This window comes from Neomonachus schauinslandi, chromosome 5, assembly GCF_002201575.2.
Source record: "Neomonachus schauinslandi chromosome 5, ASM220157v2, whole genome shotgun sequence".
Lineage (NCBI taxonomy): Eukaryota > Metazoa > Chordata > Mammalia > Carnivora > Phocidae > Neomonachus > Neomonachus schauinslandi.
The window spans coordinates 132,359,657-132,382,181 of NC_058407.1; the positions used below are offsets into that span (position 1 = coordinate 132,359,657).

The following is a 22,525-nucleotide window of genomic DNA, read 5'->3' on the forward strand; positions in this document are numbered from 1 at the left end:
CGTGCTGACGGACTGCTCCAGCGACCAATCGGAACGCGCTCCCCCAGGGGGCGCGGCTACCGCCAGCGGACCCCGCCCCGTCCGTGCTTCCGCTGGGGCCGAGGAGGCGAGTGGAAACTTTCCCAGAGTTCCTCCGAGCGCCCGCGAACCCGAGGAGGGGTCGCGGCCGGGAGTGGAGGGGGTAGTTGAGGTTGGGTGAGGGAGGGGGCTGAGGGTGGGGACGCGCGGGGCCCCACCCCCTCCCTGAGGGCCCGCGGCTGCCTGGCGACGGGAAGGCGGCGGTCCCGGCTGGGATCCTCGGGTGCAGCCCCGCGCCGGCTCCTCCGCCGCCGCCGCCGCCCAGCTGGCTGCTGTCGGGGCCGGGCGGACCCTGCTGCCGCGTGGAGCGAGCCCTGGCCCGGGGCCGGCTGGGCGGCAGCACCCCTCACATCTGATGTGGCTCCCCCAAATGCAGCCCGTGCGGGCGGCAGCCTGGGAACGAGCCTTGGGCCCGTGAGCACAGCTGGGCCCGCATCCGGAGCGCGCGTCCGCGGCGGTCGGCGAGGCGAGTCGCCCGCTGGAGGACCACCCGCGCATAGAGCAGCGGAGGTCCGGGCGTCCCGGGGGCCGCGGGGGTCAGGGCTGGGGGCCCGCACGCCCCTTCCTCCGCCACCGGCGCCCGCGGCCATGGCATCGCCGGGGGACCCGCGGCGGCTCTACCGGCTGGTGCAGGAAGGCCAGCTGTGCGCCCTGCGGGAGGAGCTGCGGGGAGCCGGGCGCGCGGGCTGCCCGGGGCCCGCCGGGGACACCCTCCTGCACTGCGCCGCCCGCCTCGGGCATCGGGACGTGCTGGCCTATCTGGTCGAGACCTGGGACATGGACATCGAGGCCGCCAACCGAGACTACAAGCGGCCTCTGCACGAGGCTGCCTCGCAGGGCCACCGGGACTGCGTGCGCTACCTGCTGGGCAGAGGAGCCGCGGTCGACTGCCTGAAGAAAGCCGACTGGTAGGTGGCTGGGGTTCCGGAAAGACCCCCCCCCCAACTTCTTCTCAGAGTTATGGATTCCCGTGTACTTTTTCGCCTCGACACCATAGCTTCTGAGCCTACTCCTGGAGGACAGATTACCCTCTGTGAACAGTGGGGTATTCTTACGGGATTAAACCGTTCCAGTCCTCTGTTCCAAACCCTTTCCCTTTATGAAACAATATGGAATACGATCAAACAATGAATTGTCTGTACTACCTATAGCTTGAGCGTCGCCTAGCTAAATGATTACTTCACCAGTAGCATTGTTTTAATTTGTTATTTTGGAATAGAGGTTCACAGAAGGTTGCAAAGAAATGTTCAGGGAAGCCCCGTGCGCCCTTCCCCCAGACTCCCCCAAAGTTACCATCTTACACAGCTATAGTGCAATACCAAGACTAAGAAATTGACACTGCTACTACGGTCGATGTATTTAATCAGATTTCACCAGTTACACAGACACTTCAATGTGTGTGGTGCTTTATGTGATTTATCACATGAATAGCCTTGCGTGAGCACCTCCACAGACAAGATACTCCGAGGTACCATCACACAAACCAATTGCATTTTGTCAGACAGACATTGTTTCCAGTACTCACTATGTGGTGATGAACATCCCAAGATAATGAAGTTCCTGCCTGCAAGTGATTTCTGATTTCCGATATAAATATGAACCACAGCAGATAGACTTACAGTTAAATAAAGTGCATCTTGCCTGCTGGGATGAGGGAGTCAGCATGGTTATGTTTTGAGGGCTGCACTTTGGCTATGACTTAGCACAAGACTGATTTTCTTCTGCTGCTGGTGAACTGGTCTAAAGACCATTCCAACAGACATATTACCTCATACATGCCTCAGAACAATTCTGTGGATAGGAACTGGCCTTTCCCCAAAAATCCATTAAAGAGGCAAAGTTCATTTGAGTTTGTATGTGAGAGGTGTAGTTGCAGTGAGAAATTTTTGCCCATTCTCACCTTTCTGGCTTTCTGCAATACCTTCCCTGCTTTTCCAATCATCTTGCCTTGCTCAAGATTTATTCCCTCTGTGAAGTCCTTCTGGAAAGTTCCAGCCTTCATTTATCTGGGTTTCTCCCTCTGTAATTTCTCATTCACTCTCATTGCTACATCCTCCCCCCAAAAGTGTTGGTAATTAATTAATATCATAGCAATCTTAGAAGATAGATCCTAGATGCGGCCTTAGAGGTCTCCTAGGTATAGTGAGCTCCCACTGTGTGCCAGACATGGGTCCTAACCCTGGGAATCAGGAGGTAAGTAAGACCTGCCCTTGCTTTCTAAGGGTTATGTCTCTCTCGTTTTACAGATGACAAACCAGAAGCTCATGGAACTGAAATTGCTCATCCAAGATCATTTATGAGAAGAGAAAGGATAGATCCACCTCCTTTGATCTTAATGTAGTTTATTCCCATAATTGTGAACACAAATCAGTTCAGAAACTTATTGTAATCACACTGTTCCATTTATGTCACCAATGTATGCTCCTAATGGGTAGGCACTGTGTCAAATGTTCTTTTTTAGCCCTTTTTTAGCACAATTTAATTCATAAATGATTACTGATTGAAGTGAATGGGATAAGTCCAGGGGAGTATCTCTTACACAAATATTATTCAAGACATGGGCGCCTGGGTGGCTCAGTTGGTTAAGCATCTGCCTTCAGCTCAGGTCGTGATCCTGAGGTCCTGGGATCGAGACCCATGTTGGGCTCCCTGCTCAGTGGGGAACCTGCTTCTCCCTGTCCTTCTGCCACTTCCCCCTGCTTGTGCTCTCTCTTTCTCTCAAATAAATAAAGAAAATCTTTTTAAAAATACATTATTCAAGACAAACTGTCTATGGTTTTGATTAACTCTGTCTCAGTTTGGTCCCATGGTCTAAACTTGTCCAGAAGCAGGTTTGCCTCCTCAGTATTCCCCTCCTGCAGGCAGGCACGCCTACATCCTAATCACTTTCCCTTTCTTATTTCTCCCAGTCTCACAGCGGGCAAAGAAGTTGCCAGTCAATGCTGTTTTCCTGCTTCCCAGACCCTTGAGTCCTCTAGGTTTTCCAACTCTGCCAAGGGCATGTGCTTTTCTGAAGACCCGGCTGCTCACTTCTAATGTCTCAGCTGCCCTTCCATCTGACAGTTTGTCCTGATTGGCCTTAGGACTCCTTTGATGATGGCCTGCACAAGGAAGAATCTGGAGGTGATCCAGGACCTTGTAGAACATGGTGCCAACCCACTTCTGAAGAACAAAGACGGCTGGAATAGTCTCCACATTGCCAGCCGGGAGGGTGACCCTCTGATCCTCCAGTACTTGCTCACTGTTTGCCCAACCGCCTGGAAGACAGAGAGCAAAATCGGGAGAACTCCTCTGCACACGGCAGGTACGGCTGGGAGCTCTGCAGAGACGCAGGCACGGATGTGCAGCCCGCCCACCGGGCCCTGTAGAATGCCTTCTAGTTAGGGGCACCCACAGGGCTGGAGGGGTTTGGAAACTAGAGGGCCAGGAATAAGAGCAGCTTTGGGGTATTTCAGCATATAGTTTGTTCCTACAGCTAATAGAACTTGGCACATAATATGTTCTTTTTTCTCATATTCGTATCTGTCCTGTCCTCCCCAGTTTGTTGGAAAGCTCATTCTGTTCTTCACTGTCTTTGACCTTGGGCAAGGGACTTAGCCTCTTAAGCAAATTTCCTCATCAGCAAAATAATGATGGTAATGATGCCCATATCACAAGGTTGCTATAGAGTTTAAGGAACGGGATGTATATAAATCCCCTGTTGCAGTGCCTGACACACACTGAGCACAGAACAACTGGGTGTGGCTATTTTCAGGATCGTGTTTACGTTGTCATTGTTACCCAAAGGAGGAAAAGAGACAATATTTCCGAATATCCTCAGCAATACTTACCACAGTGCTAATCCATTTAAATAAATATAGGAACTTGTAATGAAGGTACCTGGGCCTGAGTGTCTTTGACTTATCTAATGATAATGTCAATAAATATGTGGGACACAACTGAGTAATTATTCTTAAATCTGAATTATCTATTCATAGATTATTTTAAATTAGTGAAAAGCAAAAAGTGCTGTGGTGTAAGACAACACAGATATTGAAGACCTCAAGAGTCCGGATCAAGAAATTTAAAAAATGATCTTTAGCCTTCTGGATAGTACATTGAATTAAAATACAGGGCCTTGGGGCACTGGGTGGCTCAGTCTTTAAGCGTCTGCCTTCAGCTCAGGTCATGATCCCAGGGTCCTGGGATCGAGCCCCGCATCGGGCTCCCTGCTCGGCGGGAAGCCTGCTTCTCCCTTTCCCACTCCCCCTGCTTGTGTTCCCTCTCTCACTGTGTCTCTGTCTGTCAAATAAATAAAAGCTTTAAATAAATAAATAAATAAATAAAATACGGGCCTTGATTTCTCAAAACCAATACCTGTGACATGATATAGTTTAGGAAATATGCATAGAATTATTACAGCTACAGAGAGCAGTTAGGGACCAAGGAATTCTTTTTAAATCTTTTTTTTTTTAAAGATTATATTTATTTATTGGAGAGAGAGAGAGAGAGAGAGTGAGAGAGAGCATGAGAGGGGAAAGGGTCAGAGGGAGAAGCAGACTCCCCACCGAGCGGGGAGCCCGACATGGGACTCCAGGATCATGATCTGAGCCGAAGGCAGTCGCTTAACCAACTGAGCCACCCAGGCGCCCTCTTTTTAAATCTTTACAAGTGAGTAGAAAAACTTTTCTCTGCTATGAATTATTTGACTAGTTCCCCTAGAAACAATCAGCACCTAGCCATTCACAGAAAAGAGTGGAGAACAGATAGTTGAAATCTTTATTATTGAGTGTCGTTCTCTTTAGTAGGAGAATTACATTCCTGCTTATTTTGTCATGGATCATTATTAATATGTTTTACATTTCCTGGGCAAAAACTGACTGGCCCTAAGGATTTGTAGCACAAAAGTGAGGAGAAAGTTGAGGACTGAGAATTTACCATGGAAGTGCTCAAAAAAACAAGAAAATCGAGTGTTGGCTAAGTGCCTGTTAAGTGAAAACATCATCGTTACCACTTACCCAGCTAAATTTTTATTTTTCTAGAATGGTAACAGTGTCCCTGATTTAATGACTGCTTCCCGTAAGTCCTAGCTAAAAGGATGGGGCAGAGAGAGGAGGAAAGAAGAGTTTTATACCTGCACTAAAAAGCTCTGACTCTCAACTCTCTTCTTCCAGCAATGCATGGCTGTTTAGACGCCGTGAAGGTCCTTCTCCAGAGGTAAGAACAAAACAGCAGATGGGGGGAAGGATTCCCTAATTGTGACAGTTAATATCGATGCTATAGGAAAAGCTCAGAAAAATTGCTCAGAAAGAAACTAACATACCCAAAGAGAGATGAACAAAGGACATAACTCAAAGAATATAAAACAAAAATCGCTAAGTAACATGAGAAAAAAAAAAATCATGCATGCATCTGCTCATTTTGCAAGTATTCATATACTCAGTGCCTCAGCACTCACTTAGCACTATACCATGTGCACGGGCTGCAAGAGAAGCCAGCCGACAGGGGTCCTCCCCATGGAACTCACACACTGGCAGACAAGATTCACTGTTCACGTCCTGTGAGTCCGAGGAGTACAAGGAATCGCAGGATCCCTCCAGGAACATATGCCAGGAAGACCCACCTTGCCGGGGAGTGAGGAATTTTGGCCCCCGGGGTATTCAAGCTATCCGAAGGAGGCTAAAAGTGGGAGGTGGGCCACATTCCAGACAGAGGTAACAATCCCCGCGAATGCTCAGAGCCAAGAGAAAGCATGGTGCTTTAGAAAACTGAAAGTCCAGTGTGAGCTGGTGCCCCAGGAGTGACAGGGAGAAGAGTGCATGATGAGGAAGGCCAGACTTAGGGAGGACGGAGGACTATATGAGGACTTCAGATTTTATTCTAAGTGTATGCGATGCCATTGAAGGGTTTTAAGCAGAGTGCCGGGTGGACAGTAATAAGAAATTTGCATTTTTCAGAGATCCTCTGGTAGGAAAATAGAGAATGGATTGGGGGGAAGCAGCAGTGGGGGCCGTGAATGTTGGGAGGCCGTTGCAGTTCAACAGGAGAGAAATAATGGTAGCTGGACTAAGACCCTGACTGTAGGGGTGAAGAGAAAGACATGGAGATACTTAAGAGGTGGGATCAATAGATCCAGGTGAATAATTTGATGAAGGGAGTGAGGGAGGAGACGTCAGGATGACAGGTTTCTCGCTGAGCAACTGGTGATGGTGCTGGTGCCATTTACTGGGACAGAGAGCCCTGGAGGAGGAGCAGGTTTGCCAGGAAGATGATAATTTCACTTTCGGACACATTGAGTTGCATGCATCTCTGAGGCGCCCAAGCAGAGATGTCGAGTGGCCAGCTACAGACACAGATCTGAAACCCATAGGAGGGGTGAGAGCTGAGAAACAAAGGTGGGCATCATCAACATAGAACTGATGACTGAATTCACGAGAGTGGAAGAGATTATCAGAGCAGATACTGAATAGTGAGAAGAGACCAGGACTTAATGCAGTGCTGTGAGGGAGCAAAGGTCCTCCTGTGGATGGAGGAGAGAAGAGGGGCCTCTGTGAGGTCATATCGAAGCTGTAATCTGAAGTGAAGGAGGGAGAACCAGTGTTCCAAGCAGAGGGGATCAGCAAATGCAGAGGCAGCAAAAAGCTGGGCAACTGGAGGAGAAGATAATGAGCAAGAAGAGGGTAGGACAGATAGGAACCTAACGAAGGTAGAAAAGGTGGGAAGGGGGGCCAAGAAGGTAGGTCGGATAGGACCCTGAAGGTAAGAACAGAAGAAGAGAGGAGAGGTAGGAATGGAAGAAGGTAGGTCAGGTAGGAGGCAGGACCAAGAAGAAAGGACAGATAGGATCATAGAGAAGGTAGGAACAGAAGAAGGTAGGTCCATTTGGAGTTGGGACTGAGAGGAGAACCAGGGAGACGGTAGGACAGGTAACTGTGAAGAAGGTAGGAATGGAAGGAGGTCACATTGGAGGCTGAATTAAGAAAAAGGACAGGTAGGAATAGAAAGGATAGGACAGCGGAGCAGGTAGGAAAAGAAAAAGGCAGGATTGAGATGAAGGTAGGGCAGTTGGGAAAAGCAGGACTGGGAAGGAGGTGGGAGGAGGAGGAGGACCAGGAAGGACGTGGGTGGCCCCGAGGAGCCTGGGGAGATGAGTAGACGCCACATTATCCTGACCCCAGGGTCATGAGGGTTTAGATTTTCCTTTGTGGTTGGGAGGTAAAGGTTTCAAGCAGGAGTGGCCATACCCAGAGTGGTCTGGTGGCTGTGAGAATGGTTAGCAAGGCAGGAGCCACGGCGGGAGAAGTGGACCCAGAATTGAGATTTTGGTAACGGGCTGGTCATGAGGGGAAGACGATGCCTGTAAATGGGGTGAGGAAGTCCGAGGAGGGGCTGAGTTTGGGGGACAGGGACCGCGCTCCGGTCTCCGCAGCGTGTGTGTGTGTGCGCGCGCACGTGCGGCAGGGACCCCTGTCTGACCTGCCGCTTTGGGTTCGGGCGGCAGGTGCCAGTACGGAGCCGACTGCGCGGACAGGTGTGGCTGCACGCCCTTCATGGACGCGGTTCAGTGCGGCCACGTCGATGTGGCCCAGCTGCTGCTCGAACAGCATGAGGTATAGAAACGGTTCTTCCCATGAGTCTCAGACCAGGGAGCACCTCTGATGTGGGCTCAGTGTCACGGTGGGCGAGCGGGAGGCAGACGTCCTTGTCTGGGGCCCCTGCGAGCTCACGTGTGTGATGAGCAGGGAGCAGTTAGAGGAGGAGGAGGATCCAGTAAGTGGCTGGACTGCAGGAGTGAGCGCAGGCTGCCCACCGAGGGCGCCGGGGGCCAGAGCGTGGGGTCTGGCCTGTGTTTGGCCAGAGAGGCCTTGGGGATCTGCCAGGAGGTCCCTGCTCCTCACATGTGGCCTCCCCTCCCCCACCCACCAGGCTTGCTGGGCGGCGCGGGACGCCCTGGGTGCACAGGCCATCCACAGGGCAGCCGTCACCGGGCAGGACGAGGCCCTCCGCTTCCTGGTGTCCAAGCTGGGTGCCGACGTGAACGCCAGGGCAGCACCCAGCCGCCTGACGCCGCTGCATTTCGCCGCTAAGGTTTGTCTCTCCGGGAAAGCCTTCCCTCCGTGTGATGTCCAGGCTTTCGTTGGCACCCGCCCTTGTTCCGTTTTCAGGAATAATGTCATTTGCAGCCCTAAGAATCCCCCATGTAAAGTCCTGCTGCTCTGTCCTTACACTAGATTCCAGAAGGGAACATTTCTGCAGTGGAGGCTCGCTGCTTACACGCCCGGTCTCAACCGTTAGGCGTGTTTTGCGGGTTATCTTCAGCCTCACTGGCTACCTACCCCGACTGGCTTTTCCAGCAGCAGCAGGAATAATTATTTCCCTGTGAACGGCACTCTCCTATTCCCCAGGAAGGCAGTGGAGAGACGAGGGTGCCCCGAGCCTGGCGGAGGCCGCGGAGGGGATGGAAGGGATTTGCAGCCATGATTCCCTGTCTCCCTGGGTACTCGAGGCCTGGCCAGCTAGACAGGAGTCCTGTCAGGTGCTTGTAATCGGTGACACGTGCTGTGATGCATGCTGTGACAAACGTCCAGGACAGGTCGCGGACTCCCTGTTTATCTTCTCTCTGAAATTCCAATAAAGAGCATGTTTGCTGGGAGAGATTCTGGAAGCACATGTTCCGTGTGAATCAGGATGCATGCTCCCAACAGCAGTAGTCGGTAATTTGGCCTACAGAGTAGATCCTCTGTATTTTAATAACGAAATGTCACCAAAATCTGGATTTGACAGCTTACATTCCAACCTGAGAGCTGTGTGAGTCTCCCTCTAGATGTGAAAATTCCATTTTAGCAGCTGAGTTTTTTAGAAAAAGTACCTAACATGTATTAGTTTGTGTTTAAAGGCTTGTTTATTTCCTCGTCACGGGATAACAAGTGTATTTCAACCCTCAGGAAGGACACGTGAGCACAGTCCAGGTGCTCCTATCCTTGGGTGCTGACATCAATTCCAAAGATGAAAGAAACCGATCAGGTATGGCTTCATGTCCCTCGCGCCTAGGGAATGACTAGTAATCGATGTAAACAATACATGGACTTTGATGTTAAAAACACGGGTTTTAGACTATTCCTCTAGTAGTAGCTCAGCAACCTGTCTTTGAAACAACATATTTGCAAAGCTCTGGCAATGTCTCTGTTCCCACGGCAATGGCAGGGCCTGCCGCTGGTCCCTGCTGTTCTACTTCGCAGCACGGCGCTGTGTGCTCCTGGGAACACTTGCTAAATCCACCACGCTGCCGGCCGCCTCAGTTCAGAGTCCCCCTAGGTCGTCTCTCTTTGGAGGGCACTTGAAAACTAGAGTCACTATAATTTTTTTCTAAGATTTGTTTATTTATTTTAGGTGGGGGGGTGGATGCAGAGGGAGAGAGAGAATTGGAAGCAGATTCCCCGCTGAGCGGGGAGCCCAATGCGGGGCTCGATCCCAGGACCCTGGGATCATGACCTGAGCTGAAGGCAGACCCTTAACCGACTGAGCCACCCAGGTGCCCCGAGAGCTAATTCTTCAGACTCAGGTTAGAATAAGCTCTCCTGTGAACATTCTGTGCACTACGGCCACCTGGCAAGCCTCTCTCTGATGCTTAGAAGCTCCCTCCGAGGCTGCACAGGACCGTCACTAAGTCCATGGACACGAGGCTTTGTCTGCAGAACTCAGGATCCTAGGGCTCGCAGGACTGACACGGAGAATTCACAAAACTTTTAAAATGGTTTCTGTGCCATTTAAAGTCGCCTGTTCGTGAACTTGCTTCGTGGCTTTAGACAAAAATCTCTTATATTCTCTAATTGGTTGATGTTTTTAAAACCATTTCCAACCCCGTCAGGTTAAAAGGGAAAATACTGTGATCCCAAAGAGGCAAAGTCACAGAGAGGAATCGCGGAAATATAAAATCTGCCTAGTGGAAGGAGTTTTGTTTTGGGTTGTAGCTGCTCGCCAGATGGGCATCGCTGCAGCGTCCTGCTCCAAGTCCGTGTGGCTTCTGTCTCCACGCAGCCCTGCACCTGGCCTGCGCCGGCCAGCACGCGGCCTGTGTCGAGCTCCTCCTGCTGTCCGGGCTAAGCGACTCCCCGGACGTCTCGGGCGCCCTGGCTCAGCAGCTCGCTCGCAGCGCAGACGTCCTTCAGTGCTTTGACCGCCACCCTGAGTCCTGAGGGTGCTTCTGAGCAAAGACAGGCACGGTGACCACGTCCTGCCACTGCTGTCGTTGGGGTCCCCAGCCAGAGGGCTGAGGACGCCGCCTCCCGAGCCCTGTGACCTACACGTGGAGTCTTTCCAGGACCCGGATTCCACTTTTTCTGCCCTTCAAGTGGAATTAGGGGATGTTCATGAAGCCAGGGTCTGGAGCCCTTAGAGAAGCACGTGACCCACGTGAATGTAACCCAGAGTACGTGTTCACGTAAATATGTCAGATGTTTTATGAGGGATGGCAATGACGATGATGTTAACGGTACAAGAGCTGTAAACATAACCGGCCTGCCACTTCCTTCCTTCCTCGCTTCTTCTTGGTCATTACAGTGGTTTCACTTTGGTTTTGTAGCCAGGAAGGAGATGCCTACACAGATATTTGAGAGAAAATAATGGAAATATTTGCACATTCTAAGTGCTGCTAGTTAAGCCATAACGTTTTAATCTTGAGGTTATTTTTACTTGATGGTTCTGTGTTGGCTTTCTTCAGATAATAAACACACCTAAAAATGCAGCTAAGATATTTTCCAAACTTTTCTACTGCCTCAGTCGAAGAATGAAGTTTGTTCTTAAAACGCACGCCCTGTTTCCTGTCCCGAACCCCTGCCCACTGGAGCCTGTGAGTGTTGAAGACTCTTGACATCGTAACTCCAAAAATTCTGTAGCAGTTTAAATAGATTGAAGGGAGGCTGCTTCCTCAGGCATTTGGATTCTTTTCCTTTTTCCTTTTGGGGGGAGGTGATGAAGATCATTTTCTCTGGGTCACAAAGAATAGTTAGTCCAGGTCATTCTTAGGAAATCATATGCGTCTGTCACAAGCCAGACTTGATCCTCCTGCTGGTCGTGACCCAGTAAGGACATACTGCACGTCTGTCCAGCCTGAGCATCGTGCTGGGCCGGGGAAGGAGCAAGACTTTCCAGTTCTTCATCATCCCAGATGGCACGGGCTGGTTCCTAGTCCGACAGCCAACACCTGCTGGTATCATCTGTCTCGTGACCTCTAAGTGGCACCCCGTGTGATCTGCGCTGGTTCAAGCTTCAGTTCCTGCTGCTTCAGAGATGCCCCCCATGTCCCTGCCCTTTGGGTCTGAAGATGGTCCTGTTACCTGCGGGGGGACAGAAGGGTGGGTGTGGCGCCGGCCGCCTTCCCTGTGCACACACGCGGTGCAGCTTCTGATCGCAGCGGCTCCACAAGGGGTCCCCGCACGTCTCCAGCTGCACGTCTGCCCCACAAGCCAGCGGCAACTAGGGTGCATGAGGCCACGCTTTTGCTCCCCATGCACTCCCGACTCCGTTCTGTGGTGTAGACCGTGGCTTCTGAGGACCTGGGACCTTCTGATAGACCTGAAGCTTCTCGAGGACCAGGGACCACAGTGTGGACACCAGTGGTGTTAATTGTGGCAAAGGCGGCAGACAGTCCAGGAACGGTCTGCCTCTGGGGTCACCGCGCTAGGAGAGAGTCGTGCCCTCACTTCCTAATCATGGGTGCTTGAGTCACCTTCCAGGGAGGCCCCACGAGGCCACTTGATCTAAAACTGCATCCCCTCCTCCAGCATTTCAGGCCTCCTGCCCCTTGCTTGCTTTCTCCTTGTTAGCACTTACCACCCCCTGATACGCCACACATTGTGAGTCCTGTATGTCTCCCAACTGGAGCATGAGCTCCGGGGTGGGACTTTGTCTCCCTTGTTCACTCGCTGTCTACATGACCCAGACGGTGCCTGACATGAAGCGGGGTTTAAATTATTATGCGGTCAATGAGTGAATGGTGATTCGTAGTTCTTGAGCATGTACTGTGTCCTGGACGTGGTGCTGAGTGCCTTACCCACACGGTCTCTCTGCGTCCCCCTCGTTACGACTCCACGTCGGGCACCCTTTCTCTCCCAGACTTCTGCAGCCAGCCCCCCAACTCACAGACGCCAGCCCCTCACTGCTGCCCTGCAGGGAAACCAGGGCCTTGCTAGCTGACAGATCGAGCAATGTATGTGTAGCCCTCGTGTTACTGATCCTTTCATTTCAGTGGTGTGACTGTTGGTCCAAATCCCTCCTGCCTTCTGGAAGCCCGTTCCTCCTCATGGCTGATAACGCACGCTGGGTGTTTCTGACTTGTCCGTGTCTGTGTCCATCATGAGCACCTGTTTTAGGGCCTGTCCTGAAAAGCTGGTGTGCCCCCCACCCCCCGCTTGTGTCGGCTAGCTCCGCGTGTGCTCCTCGGCCATCTCATCTGTTCTGGATCCCACCCCCCACAGGGGATGCTGCACCCCTGTAACCCTGGTCCGTTCTAGGCCATCCCACACTCAGTTTATCCCAAACCGACTTTCTCTGTAAGCTGCTTACATATGTACCCGGTTGGCCACAATGTTGATGTCCCTGCAGTTCACGGTCTCTCAAGCTGGAAGCTGGGAATCTATGACTCCTGGGTTCAAGCCCTCCAGCCATCATCCAGACCATGGTGGCGTCGGCCTCCAGACTGTGCCCTCTGCCAGGGGGCGGAACGCCAGGATCAGGATCAGGTGCACACGAGAAGGAAGACAGGATGACAAGGAGGAAGTTTCCGGTGCAACTGTGTGTGTGTCTCATGTAACATCAGTATTTGGTGGGTGTGGGGTTGGTAGAATGCATGTGTAAATGTTAACTGACAGTTGGGGGAACTGCTTTCCTGAGCCAGTGAGGGTGTGGAGGATGTCAGTGCCCACTTAGAGGGTGATGTGGTTCTTACTGGGAAGGGACGAGGCAGAAGTGAGGGCCCAGCTGTGGCGGGAAGGACTTGCTGGGTGTGCGTGATGGAGGCCCGTCACAGCCCTTCCAGAGTCTTAGTTCCAATGACCGTCCCTGAGAAGAGCCCTGGGGAGGGACCACGTGATGAGCCGCCCACCTCTGGTGCTCGCTCATCTCCTCCTTCCCCGTCCCTGAAGGGCCCCGCGGACTCGAGCGTGAGGGGCGCCCCGGTCACCAAAGCCACGTGTGGAGATACCCGTCCTACCCCGTCCTGCACAGGGGTTACTGTTTGGGTGTTTTCACGGGGTGGATGCAGCAGAGCTTGGTTTCCAGGACAGGTGAGAATCAGGCTTCCTGGATTCGGATGGATTCGGATACTCACCGTGGGACCTGGGAAATTGATCCTGGAATCTCCGAGACACGTTGTTAGCTGGGGAGACAGACCAACACTGGAAACTAGTTACGGATATGAAGTGTCAGGTAATGGGGGGCCCCAGGGGGGAAAATAAAGCAGAGAAGGGGCAGGAAGTGTCAGGGGCCGCGTGGGGGACCTCTGACCAAAGACTCCAGGGGTGGGGGCTGCAGCTGCATAAGTGTGTGAGGCCGCATGCCCTCCACGTGCAGGGAGGGTGGGGAGCGACTGTGGCCGGCATCCAGGCCCTTTGGGGCCATTGTACTCTGGGCAAGAAGGAGGAAACCACAGGAGGGTATGAGCAGCGGAGTGATGAAATCTGCCATGAGTTGGACCAGGCTCATTAAGAATGTCGGGTGGAGGCAAGAACCTGGTGAGGGAACATCACGGTAACTCACATGAGGTGTGACAGTGACATGCACTGGCCCACAGCTCCCCGGTGAGAAGGTGTAGGTTCTGTGTCCGGGGAGATCAGCAGCGCTTCCTGGTGACTTAGATGACAAATGGGAGAGAAACAGGGAAAGTCCATTCTTTGGGCCTGAGCAGACGGAAGGGTAGAATCACCAGGTACTGGGCCAAGAAAGACAGAGGGGGGGGCAGGCTGAGGAGGAAGGTTGGGAGTTTGGGCTTGGATGCTTGTTGGGCACAAATTGCCTGGTCCAGTGGGGAGTTGGACGGGAGACGTGAGGTCTGGGTTTGCACCCCTGACAGGCTTGGGGGCGCTGATGTGGACGCTGCCAGTCTGACCAGCAGTGTGAGAGCCCCCGGCCCCGGGGAAATGTAGGAGGACATCGGCTGAGGCTCCTCGTCCTGCCTCTCCAGCCATGGGCAGCTGCTCGGGTTCAGGTGCAGAGTAGGCGCAAAGTTAGGTTTCCTCAAGATCGGGTAAGTGGGGGCGCCTGGACCGCTCAGTGGGTGAAGCGTCTGCCTTCAGCTCGGGTCATGATCCCAGGGTCCTGGGATCGAGTCCCATGTCGGGTTCCCTGCTCAGCAGGGAGCCTGCTTCTCCCTCTCCCTGCTGCTCCCCTGCTTGTGTTCTCTCCTCTCTCTGACAAATAAATAAATGAAATCATAAAAAAAAAAAAGATGGGGTAAGTGGAGCAAAGGATTATTCAGCACAATATCTAGTACGTGGTTTACGCCTCAAACCTGTCAATACCCAGCACCTGCCTGCCCTCGGATTCCTCCTGCCCTCAGAGAGAAGACCCCCCATCCCTGGCTCTGCACGCGGTGGTTAAGGGCCCGCACACCTGCCACGCCTTAGCCTAGCTTCTGAGCATCTCCAAACTCATTCCTTCATCCGCAAAATGAGGCGGTAACACGCCGACCTCATGGAGTCGTTGGAAACTTTAACCAAGCCTCCGCATGTAACACTTAGCACACGTGAGGCCCACGATGAACAGGAAACATCCGTGGTCCTCAAAGGCCAGAGGCGTCGACGCGAGCTCCTGGAGCAATCCGTCCTTCCAGGCCTCTTCCAGATTCCCATTTCTCCTCCCCGTCTCTGCTCTGCACTTTCTTTCTTTCTTTTTTTTTTTTTAAGATTTTATTTATTTGTTTGACAGACAGTGAGAGAAGGAACACAAGCACAGGGAATGGGAGAGGGAGAAGCAGGCTTCCCTCGGAGCAGGGAGCCCGATGCGGGGCTGGACCCCAGGACCCTGGGATCATGACCTGAGCCGAAGGCAGACGCTTAACGACTGAGCCACCCAGGTGCCCCTCTGCTGTGCACTTTTTAGCATCAATCACGTATTTGCCGTGTGTGGGAGCTGCGTGTGTGCTGGTCGAGCCTGCTGAAGTCAGCCCTGGCGTATTTCTCGCTCATACACCCCAGAAGCACCGCGCCCAGTGCCTGGCCCATGTCGCACTTTCAAGGAATTGTTTGTGGATTTGAAATAAGCTTATACGATGTAACACTAATGCATCTTATTTAATTTTTAATGAGTTTTTATGATAAGTGTAATAATCCTCCTCCTGGTGAAAAAGAATTCAGACAATTGCAAATAAAAATCCTCTCCCCAGCCTGTTCACTGGCCTGAAGTTACTGCTGTTGGGGGCTTTCCAACCAGAGGCAGACACCGAGGGGTTCTGATTACCTAAGAGGATCCTGTAATTGTTAGTCTTGTGCAACTTTCGTAACGTACCAACACACCCTGGACAGTGTTTCTCATTCGTCCTTGCAGACCCGCTTCTTTCTCACACCGCATCGTTCAGATGTTCCATAATTTGTTCATAGACATTCAGGATGCACCCTGGGTTTTTGAGAATCCTCGTTATAAACAGCGGCACAATGAACGCAGATCTCTGTGTCCTTCTGTGTGTAACTGGAGGATAAATTCCTAGATGTGGATCAAGGGACATGTAAATGTCGTGTGTCGCTGGCTGTAGCAGGTCCTGAGCACACCATGTGTTCCAGCCAGTGTAAATAAGTAGAGATTTACTGCAGGGTGTGGGCTGGTGTGCAGAATCGTTGCAATGGCTCAAAGACAGGTTTCGGTCGAGTGTGGAGCAATGACTTCCAGAGCTGTCCTGCAGACCTGGGCCTCGAGAAGAAGTGCTGCCTTTCTCGGGCGCCTGGGTGGCTCAGTTGGTTAAGCGACTGCCTTCGGCTCAGGTCATGATCCTGGAGTCCCTGGATCGAGTCCCGCATCGGGCTCCCTGCTTGGCAGGGAGTCTGCTTCTCCCTCTCCCACTCCCCGTTTGTGTTCCCTCTCTCACTGTGTCTTTCTCTGTCAAATAAATAAATAAAATCTTTAAAAAAAAAAAAAAAGAAGTGCTGCCTTTCTCGTCAGATGAATCCTTGCTGGCTGGGCCGCTGCCCCTCACCTTCCAGCTCCAGAGTCATGCTGTCTTGGCTGCAGGCGGCACGTCTCCATGGAAACCAATCACTGATGACAGTTCACCCCCAGGAGCGCCGGTTCCTCCTCAAACTCAAGCAATTAGCAGAATCCAACTCACATCAAGAAATCTGGCTCTACTGGAGCCCAGGGGACGTAGTTTATAACTTTCCTGCTTCTGTGATTGCATGAAGTCACATACAAAGGGGGTTGGGATGGGCCTTGAGTGCCACATGCCCATTACACTCGTTGTTTTTTAATTTTATTTTATTATGTTATGTTAATCACAATACATTACATTATTAGTTTTTGATGTAGTGTTCCATGATTCATTTTGCCAAAATATCTTCCAGAATCTACTATACACGAAAGTGCCGGATTCTAACACACCATCAGCAAAGCTGTGTTACCACACCTGATTTCTACTAACCTGGTTTAATATCTCATTGTTTCAGGTTTGTGTTTCTTTAATTATGGGTCAGATCAAACATTTTTAGATTTGCTTATTGACCTTTTGTATTTTTTATCTGTATTAGTTAGCTATTACCTAGGAACAAACTACCTCAAGGCGCGCCTGGGTGGCTCAGCCAGTTAAGCACCCGACTCCTGATCTCGGCTCAGGTCATGATCTTGGGGTCATGAATTCGAGTCCCACATTGGGCTCCGTGGCTTAAAGCAACAACTGTTAATTATTTCTCAAGAATCTGCAGGTGGGGCACCTGGGTGGCTCAGTCAGGTAAGCATCCGACTCTTGGTTTCGGCTCAGGTTATGACCTCAGGGTCATGAGATCCAGCCCCATGTCAGACTCTGTGCTGCACTCAGTGGGGGGGTCTGCTTGGAATTCTGTCTCTGCCTCTCCCCTCCTCACCTCCTGGCTCGCATGTGCTCTATTTCTCTCTCTCTCTCAAGTAAAAAAAAAAAAAAAAAAATTTTCCGCAGGTCATCGGATGGTTTTGCTGATCCTGGCTGAACTCAGCTGCTAGCTGGGCTCACTCCCGTGTCTGGGGTCAGCGGCCAGGTCGCGCCAGCAGGCTGGTGTCGGGTGGATTGGCTCTGCTTTAATGTGACTCTTCCTCTCAGGCAAGCCCGGGCTTATGTTCCTGACAGTGGCCAGGATCCAAGAGAGGAGAGAGGAGGACTCAGTGCATTAGCCAAACCACCCAGGCGGCCGAGCGCAGCATGAGTGTGAGAGGCCACCAACCCATGCACGATACAGACAGGCTTTGATAGGGGCCGTTTATGAAATCAGTCTCTTGCACTATCTTTTGTCTGTTGTTTTGTCTGTCTTGTTGATTTGTAAGAGTCCTTTTTATGTTAGGTAGCTTCACACAAAATTCAGATAGTAACAATAAAATGTGGGCTGTATGTTTGTAAGTGAAAGGAGAATGAAACAAGGAACTACATTGCAGAAGTAATGTCTAAAACCCAACTTCTCTCGCGAACACACCTGTAGGTTCGCTGGGTGATTGGCGGAGGGGGCACAGCTGGGATACGAGGCGTTGCTGCTTCCTCGGCAATGTGCGGCCATGTGGAAACAACCCCCAGAGTTCTAGAGCGTCCATCTGCGCGGCCTATGGCAGGCGCGGGCTTTATTTTCCCCATTTCCTGAAAATCCACAATCAACTATGGTTCAGATGGACATGGAAGGCCTTGGCGCCAATTTCAGCCTGGGGGCTGCGTTGCCCCCTGGGCTCAGAGCCGCGGGTCTCACAGCCTTCCCTCCCCGGCTGACCTCGCTGACAGAAACCGCTCTGCAAGTAGAGAAAACACTGCAAACGCAAAGAAAGATGGACGTCTGCACTGTTGGTGTGGATGCTGTGTTTTCACAACCCCCACGTCCCTGACCTGATGCAGGTACACACGCACACACTGGGAAAGGTCATTGGAGATACTTTCGTACGTAATTGCTCCTTCTCAGACCTTCCTTTGTACTCTATTCACACCCCATATGTTGTCTATACCAGTTAGGATATAAACTCTCCAAGTGAAGTGAAGCCCCAGATTACAGCAGCATGAACACAAGCTTATTTCCTAGGTAGAGCCTGGGCAAAACCAAGCTCGGGTGAGTCAGGTCAGTTCAGACTCACAGTGTCGGTGACCCGGATCCACCCTCCTGGTGCTTCTGCCATTCCGAGCATGCGGCCCTCCTGTGGGGTCCGGCCCAGCTCACAGCCTGTGAAGGGGACAAGGACGAAGGGAGGAAATGCACCTTTTTTAAGATGGCTCGTGTGTCGTTTCCATTCACGCCCCATGCGCCACAGCTCAGCTACATGAGCACTAGAGCAGAACTGAAGTTGGCGGACAGTTGGGGTCTCTACACTTGGCGATATTCCTTCTCATAAGTGGGACTGTTTGAGTAATGCCTGTCTTTCCTGCAAGACTGTGAAACCCACAGTGTCAACAACCCAGCCTGTCTTGTGCATGCTGTGGTATGGGCCCTCTGTGAATACGTGTTCAATGAACACATGGTAGGGCGAGTGCTAGACAAACAATCTATCTCCGCCCTCAAGAATCTAAAATCTGAAGGAAGAGCAACCCTTGGGGCACCTGAGGGATGCATTCAGCTAAGCGTCCGACTCTTGACTTTGGCTCAGGACATGATCTCATGTTCGTGGGATGAAGCCCTGCATTAGGCTCCACGCTCATCGGGGAGTCGGCTTGAGATTCTCCCTCTCCCTCTGCCCCTCCCCCCAACTCATACGTGGGTGCACCCTCTCTTCCTCTCTCTCTCTCAAAATAAATAAATAAATCTTTTTTTTTTTTTCTTAAAGATTTTATTTGTGAGAGAGAGAGAGAACACTAGCAGGGGGAGCGGCAGGCAGAGGGAGAAGCAGGCTCCCTGCTGAGCAAGGAGCCCGATGCAGGGCTCTATCCCAGGACCCTGGGATCATGACCTGGGCTGAAGGCAGAAGCTTAACCGATTGAGCCACGCAGACATCCCAATAAATACATCTCTTTTTTTTTTTAGATTTTATTTATTTATTCATGAGAGATAGAGAGAGAGAGAGGCAGAGGCAGAGGGAAAAGCAGGCTCCCCGCAGAGCGGGGAGCCCGATGCGGGACTTGATCCCAGGACCCTGGGATCATGACCTGAGCTGAAGGCAGACGCTTAACCGACTGAGCCACCCAGGCGTCCCAATAAATACATCTTAAAAAAAAAAAGCAAGCCTGTTAGATACCCGCACGGCGGGCGTGTGTGTGGCCAGAGCTGCTCAGGGGCTACACAGGACAGACCGTGGGAGGCTGTTTCCAGGAATCAGCAGCATTCGGGCTGGGACTGGAAGGTGGGAGTAATGCTGGTTTGTGGAGGTGATGGGGAAAACTTTCTGAGCAGGGTCCACAGCAAGGATGTGATAGAATGAGATTCGGGGTGCCAGGTATGATGCAGGTAAATTTGAATTTCGGATAAATGAATTATTGTTCAGTATAAGTATGTCCCAAGTATTACACAGAGTGTACTCATACTAAAAATGGTATTTGTTGTTTATTTGAAATTCGGATTTAACTGGGCATCTGTGTTTTCATGTGCAGAGTTTGGCAATCCTAAATGAAATGCTAATTCATGTATCAACTTGGCCTCTTTCTTTAAAGGGGGAAAACAATATGTCCTTTATTATATGTGCCGCCGAACCGAGCACACAATATGTCCTTTAATTCATTTTGTTGAACTTGATTTGTTAGCTGAACAAGGAAAAAAAATGAAGTGAGCTGAATTTGGAGCCCAGCATCTCAACCATCACTGAAATAACCTCAAAATCTCAGAAGCTTAACAGAAAAAAGGTATGTTTCTCGTTGGTGGAACGTCTGCCCACCCCCACCCCCACCCCCGGGGGCAGTTTTCCCCTAAGCGGTGGTGCCACCTCCTGGAGTCCTTTGTTTGTGGTCTCACAAACTGGGCAGGGGCAGCCTGACAAGTCACGTGGCTCTTCTGTGGGCAGGCTTGCAAATGGCCCGCGTCAACGCTGGCCTCTTTCCAGTAGCAAAACCAGACGGGTGGCTCCACCCAGACACGGGGAGGGCCAGGAAAGGTCCTTTTCCCGTGTGCCCCGAGCTTGTTGCCACCAAGCCAAGCGCCAATGGAAGGAACACGGTTCTGTTCAAATCACAGCCCCGCCTTCCTCCATCCATGAGACTTGGCACCACGTTCCAGAATCTTCTCACTTGTAAAAAGGCCACCCAGTATGTCCCTTGCAGTGGTGCTGTCCAGGCATGCCACCCGGGGTGCAGGAGGTACTGAGGGAAGAGTTGGTACTATAGCATTATTACTTTGTTTGCAACCCGTTAACAGTATCTCCGTGGCTTGCCGCGTGGTGCCGGTTTCCCAATAGCAACACAGAACAGTAGCATCGAAGTTTTTCATATCTTGAATTATTAAATCTAAGAAACCACCCAATCGAGTCGAGGTTCAGTCACGTTGAATAACTCGGCCAAGCTCACACAGCCAAGTGTCTCAAAATCCAGCCAGCTCCGTGCGCTCTCAGTAACCAGGGCGCAGTGCTCACCAGTGTCCACGCTGTCCCCCGGGCGTTTGCACGCGAAGGGGTCAGGCTGCGTGTGCTCCTTTCTTCAGGCCGTCGGGAGACTTGGCTGCTTTCCCCCTCGGGTATCAGAGCCGGTGCTGGCTGGGATCGGCCGGACCGCCAGGTTCCTGCTCCCAGCATTCACGCTGCCTGCATGGAATCTGGCGAAGAGCCTGCGCGATGTTCTGACTCCTCGCCGCGCCTGACCGCGTGGCCTGGTGAGTCCCCCTCACAGGCTCCACTCACTCTGCCCAGCGATTCAGACGTTAGTCTCCACCAAGAGTGGGTTGCTAATGACGACCGACAATGAAACGGCCTGACCACGTTTTCCCCCAGCTTTGCTTTTTGGTTTTCAACTTTGGTTTCATTTTGCCATGTCCAGGGAACTTAGGAGGCTGAACTTCCAATGACCCAGCGACGGAGCCTGAGATCATGAAGCGGAATTTCCTGTGCTTAGCATCTGTACCGCTTGGGCTCATTTATCTTTACAAATAGTTTTCCGAGAGACAAGGCAGCGTGAGCTCAGGAAGAGAGAAGTCATGACCGACATGAGTTTCCCAGACATCCGGCTTTGTGACCTGTTGCGGCCGCCTTGGCTGGTTTATGGTGGTGGCCTCGCCCATCTGCCAGTGTCCAAAGATGGGACAGGGGCTGAAATCAAATGTTCTCCCAGCTCTTAAGGATACACAACAATTCCCGCTGTCCTCTTAACCCAAAGATGAGGAGGTGCACTTCACAAGCAGATCGTGTCCTTCAAAATGGTTCACCCATAAAACATCTCAAACCTGTTCTTCTGTACAAGTTCTTTCCAGCGAGTAACAAGATTCCCTTCTCTAGTCTGGACACATTTCACAGGGCAAATCACAGTAGAGACTGTCCCCCCCACCCCTCAGCAGATTGGCAAGTAGTATATTCAAGGCTATGTGATAAATGAAACACCTCGTTCTATAGAAAGGCTCAAAAAATACCTTTGACAAAAGTAAGATGAGGTTTATGACTTAGAGCAAATATTTGAAAGGGTGTTCCCTGAGAGAGAAATGACCGTTGCATCCTGTTTGCTCTGTCTCCCAGGAGGGAGGAGCAGACCTCCCGAAGTGCGTGGCACCCTCTGGGGTGCCCCACATAGATCACACAACTCCAGGCCTCAAAATTGAGGGGCTCCTAGAACAACCAAAGACTCACTATAGTTGGCTTTAAAAAAAAAAATTGAGAGCATTTCCCATGGTAACTCTTTTTTTTTTTTTTTAAGATTTTATTTATTTATTTGAGAGAGGGAATGAGAGACAGACAGCCGGAGAGGGAGGAGGGTCAGAGGGAGAAGCAGACTCCCTGCTGAGCAGGAAGCCCGATGCAGGACTCGATCCCAGGACTCCAGGATCATGACCTGAGCTGAAGGCAGTTGCTTAACCAACTGAGCCACCCAGGCGCCCTCCTGTGGTAACTCTTAATAGAGGTCAGCAACTAAGTCCAGCTCCCCTTGTGTTATCATCCCCTCTGGAGTTGGTCATTGTTCTTCCTAATGGCCAGGTACAGCTGGACAATACGCACAACTTCCCCTCCAATAAACAGGAAAAACAGAAGACGGAGAAGGCAGGTTATGGGAAGAAAATCATGACTGCAGTTGAAAATAGCTGGGTGATTTCACTTGTCACTGAGGAAGGAAGGAGGAGCCGTTTAATAGAAGAGCAGCTCATTGCATCGTGAGAAAGAGCATTTGAAAAGCTAAATACGGTGCTGGTTTGAAAACGGGTGT

At 51.5% G+C, this 22,525-nt stretch overlaps 1 protein-coding gene and 1 long non-coding RNA gene across 4 annotated transcripts; both read left to right on the forward strand.

Annotated features, from left to right (window-relative positions):
• The first annotated feature begins 102 nt into the window (after positions 1–102).
• On the forward strand, positions 103–11,190 carry ANKRD16 (ankyrin repeat domain 16). 3 transcript variants are annotated; one of them, XM_021696697.1, is made up of 7 exons: positions 103–986; positions 3,162–3,382; positions 5,232–5,274; positions 7,559–7,667; positions 7,984–8,145; positions 9,003–9,081; positions 10,096–11,190. In XM_021696697.1, exons 1-7 carry the CDS (start codon positions 667–669, stop codon positions 10,251–10,253), a joined length of 1,092 nt encoding a protein of 363 aa, XP_021552372.1. In that variant the 5' UTR covers positions 103–666; the 3' UTR covers positions 10,254–11,190. The 3 variants fall into 3 exon arrangements, with proteins under 3 accessions (XP_021552372.1, XP_021552373.1, XP_021552374.1); XM_021696698.1 differs by having other exon boundaries at positions 10,778–11,190; XM_021696699.1 differs by lacking the exon at positions 10,096–11,190 and adding an exon at positions 9,926–10,080.
• A 5,375-nt stretch (positions 11,191–16,565) lies between these two features.
• On the forward strand, positions 16,566–21,482 carry LOC110586568. Its single transcript, XR_002480707.1, has 3 exons — positions 16,566–16,706; positions 19,934–20,032; positions 21,155–21,482. It is a non-coding gene; the product is annotated as an uncharacterized LOC110586568 (long non-coding RNA).
• Positions 21,483–22,525: the final 1,043 nt, after the last annotated feature.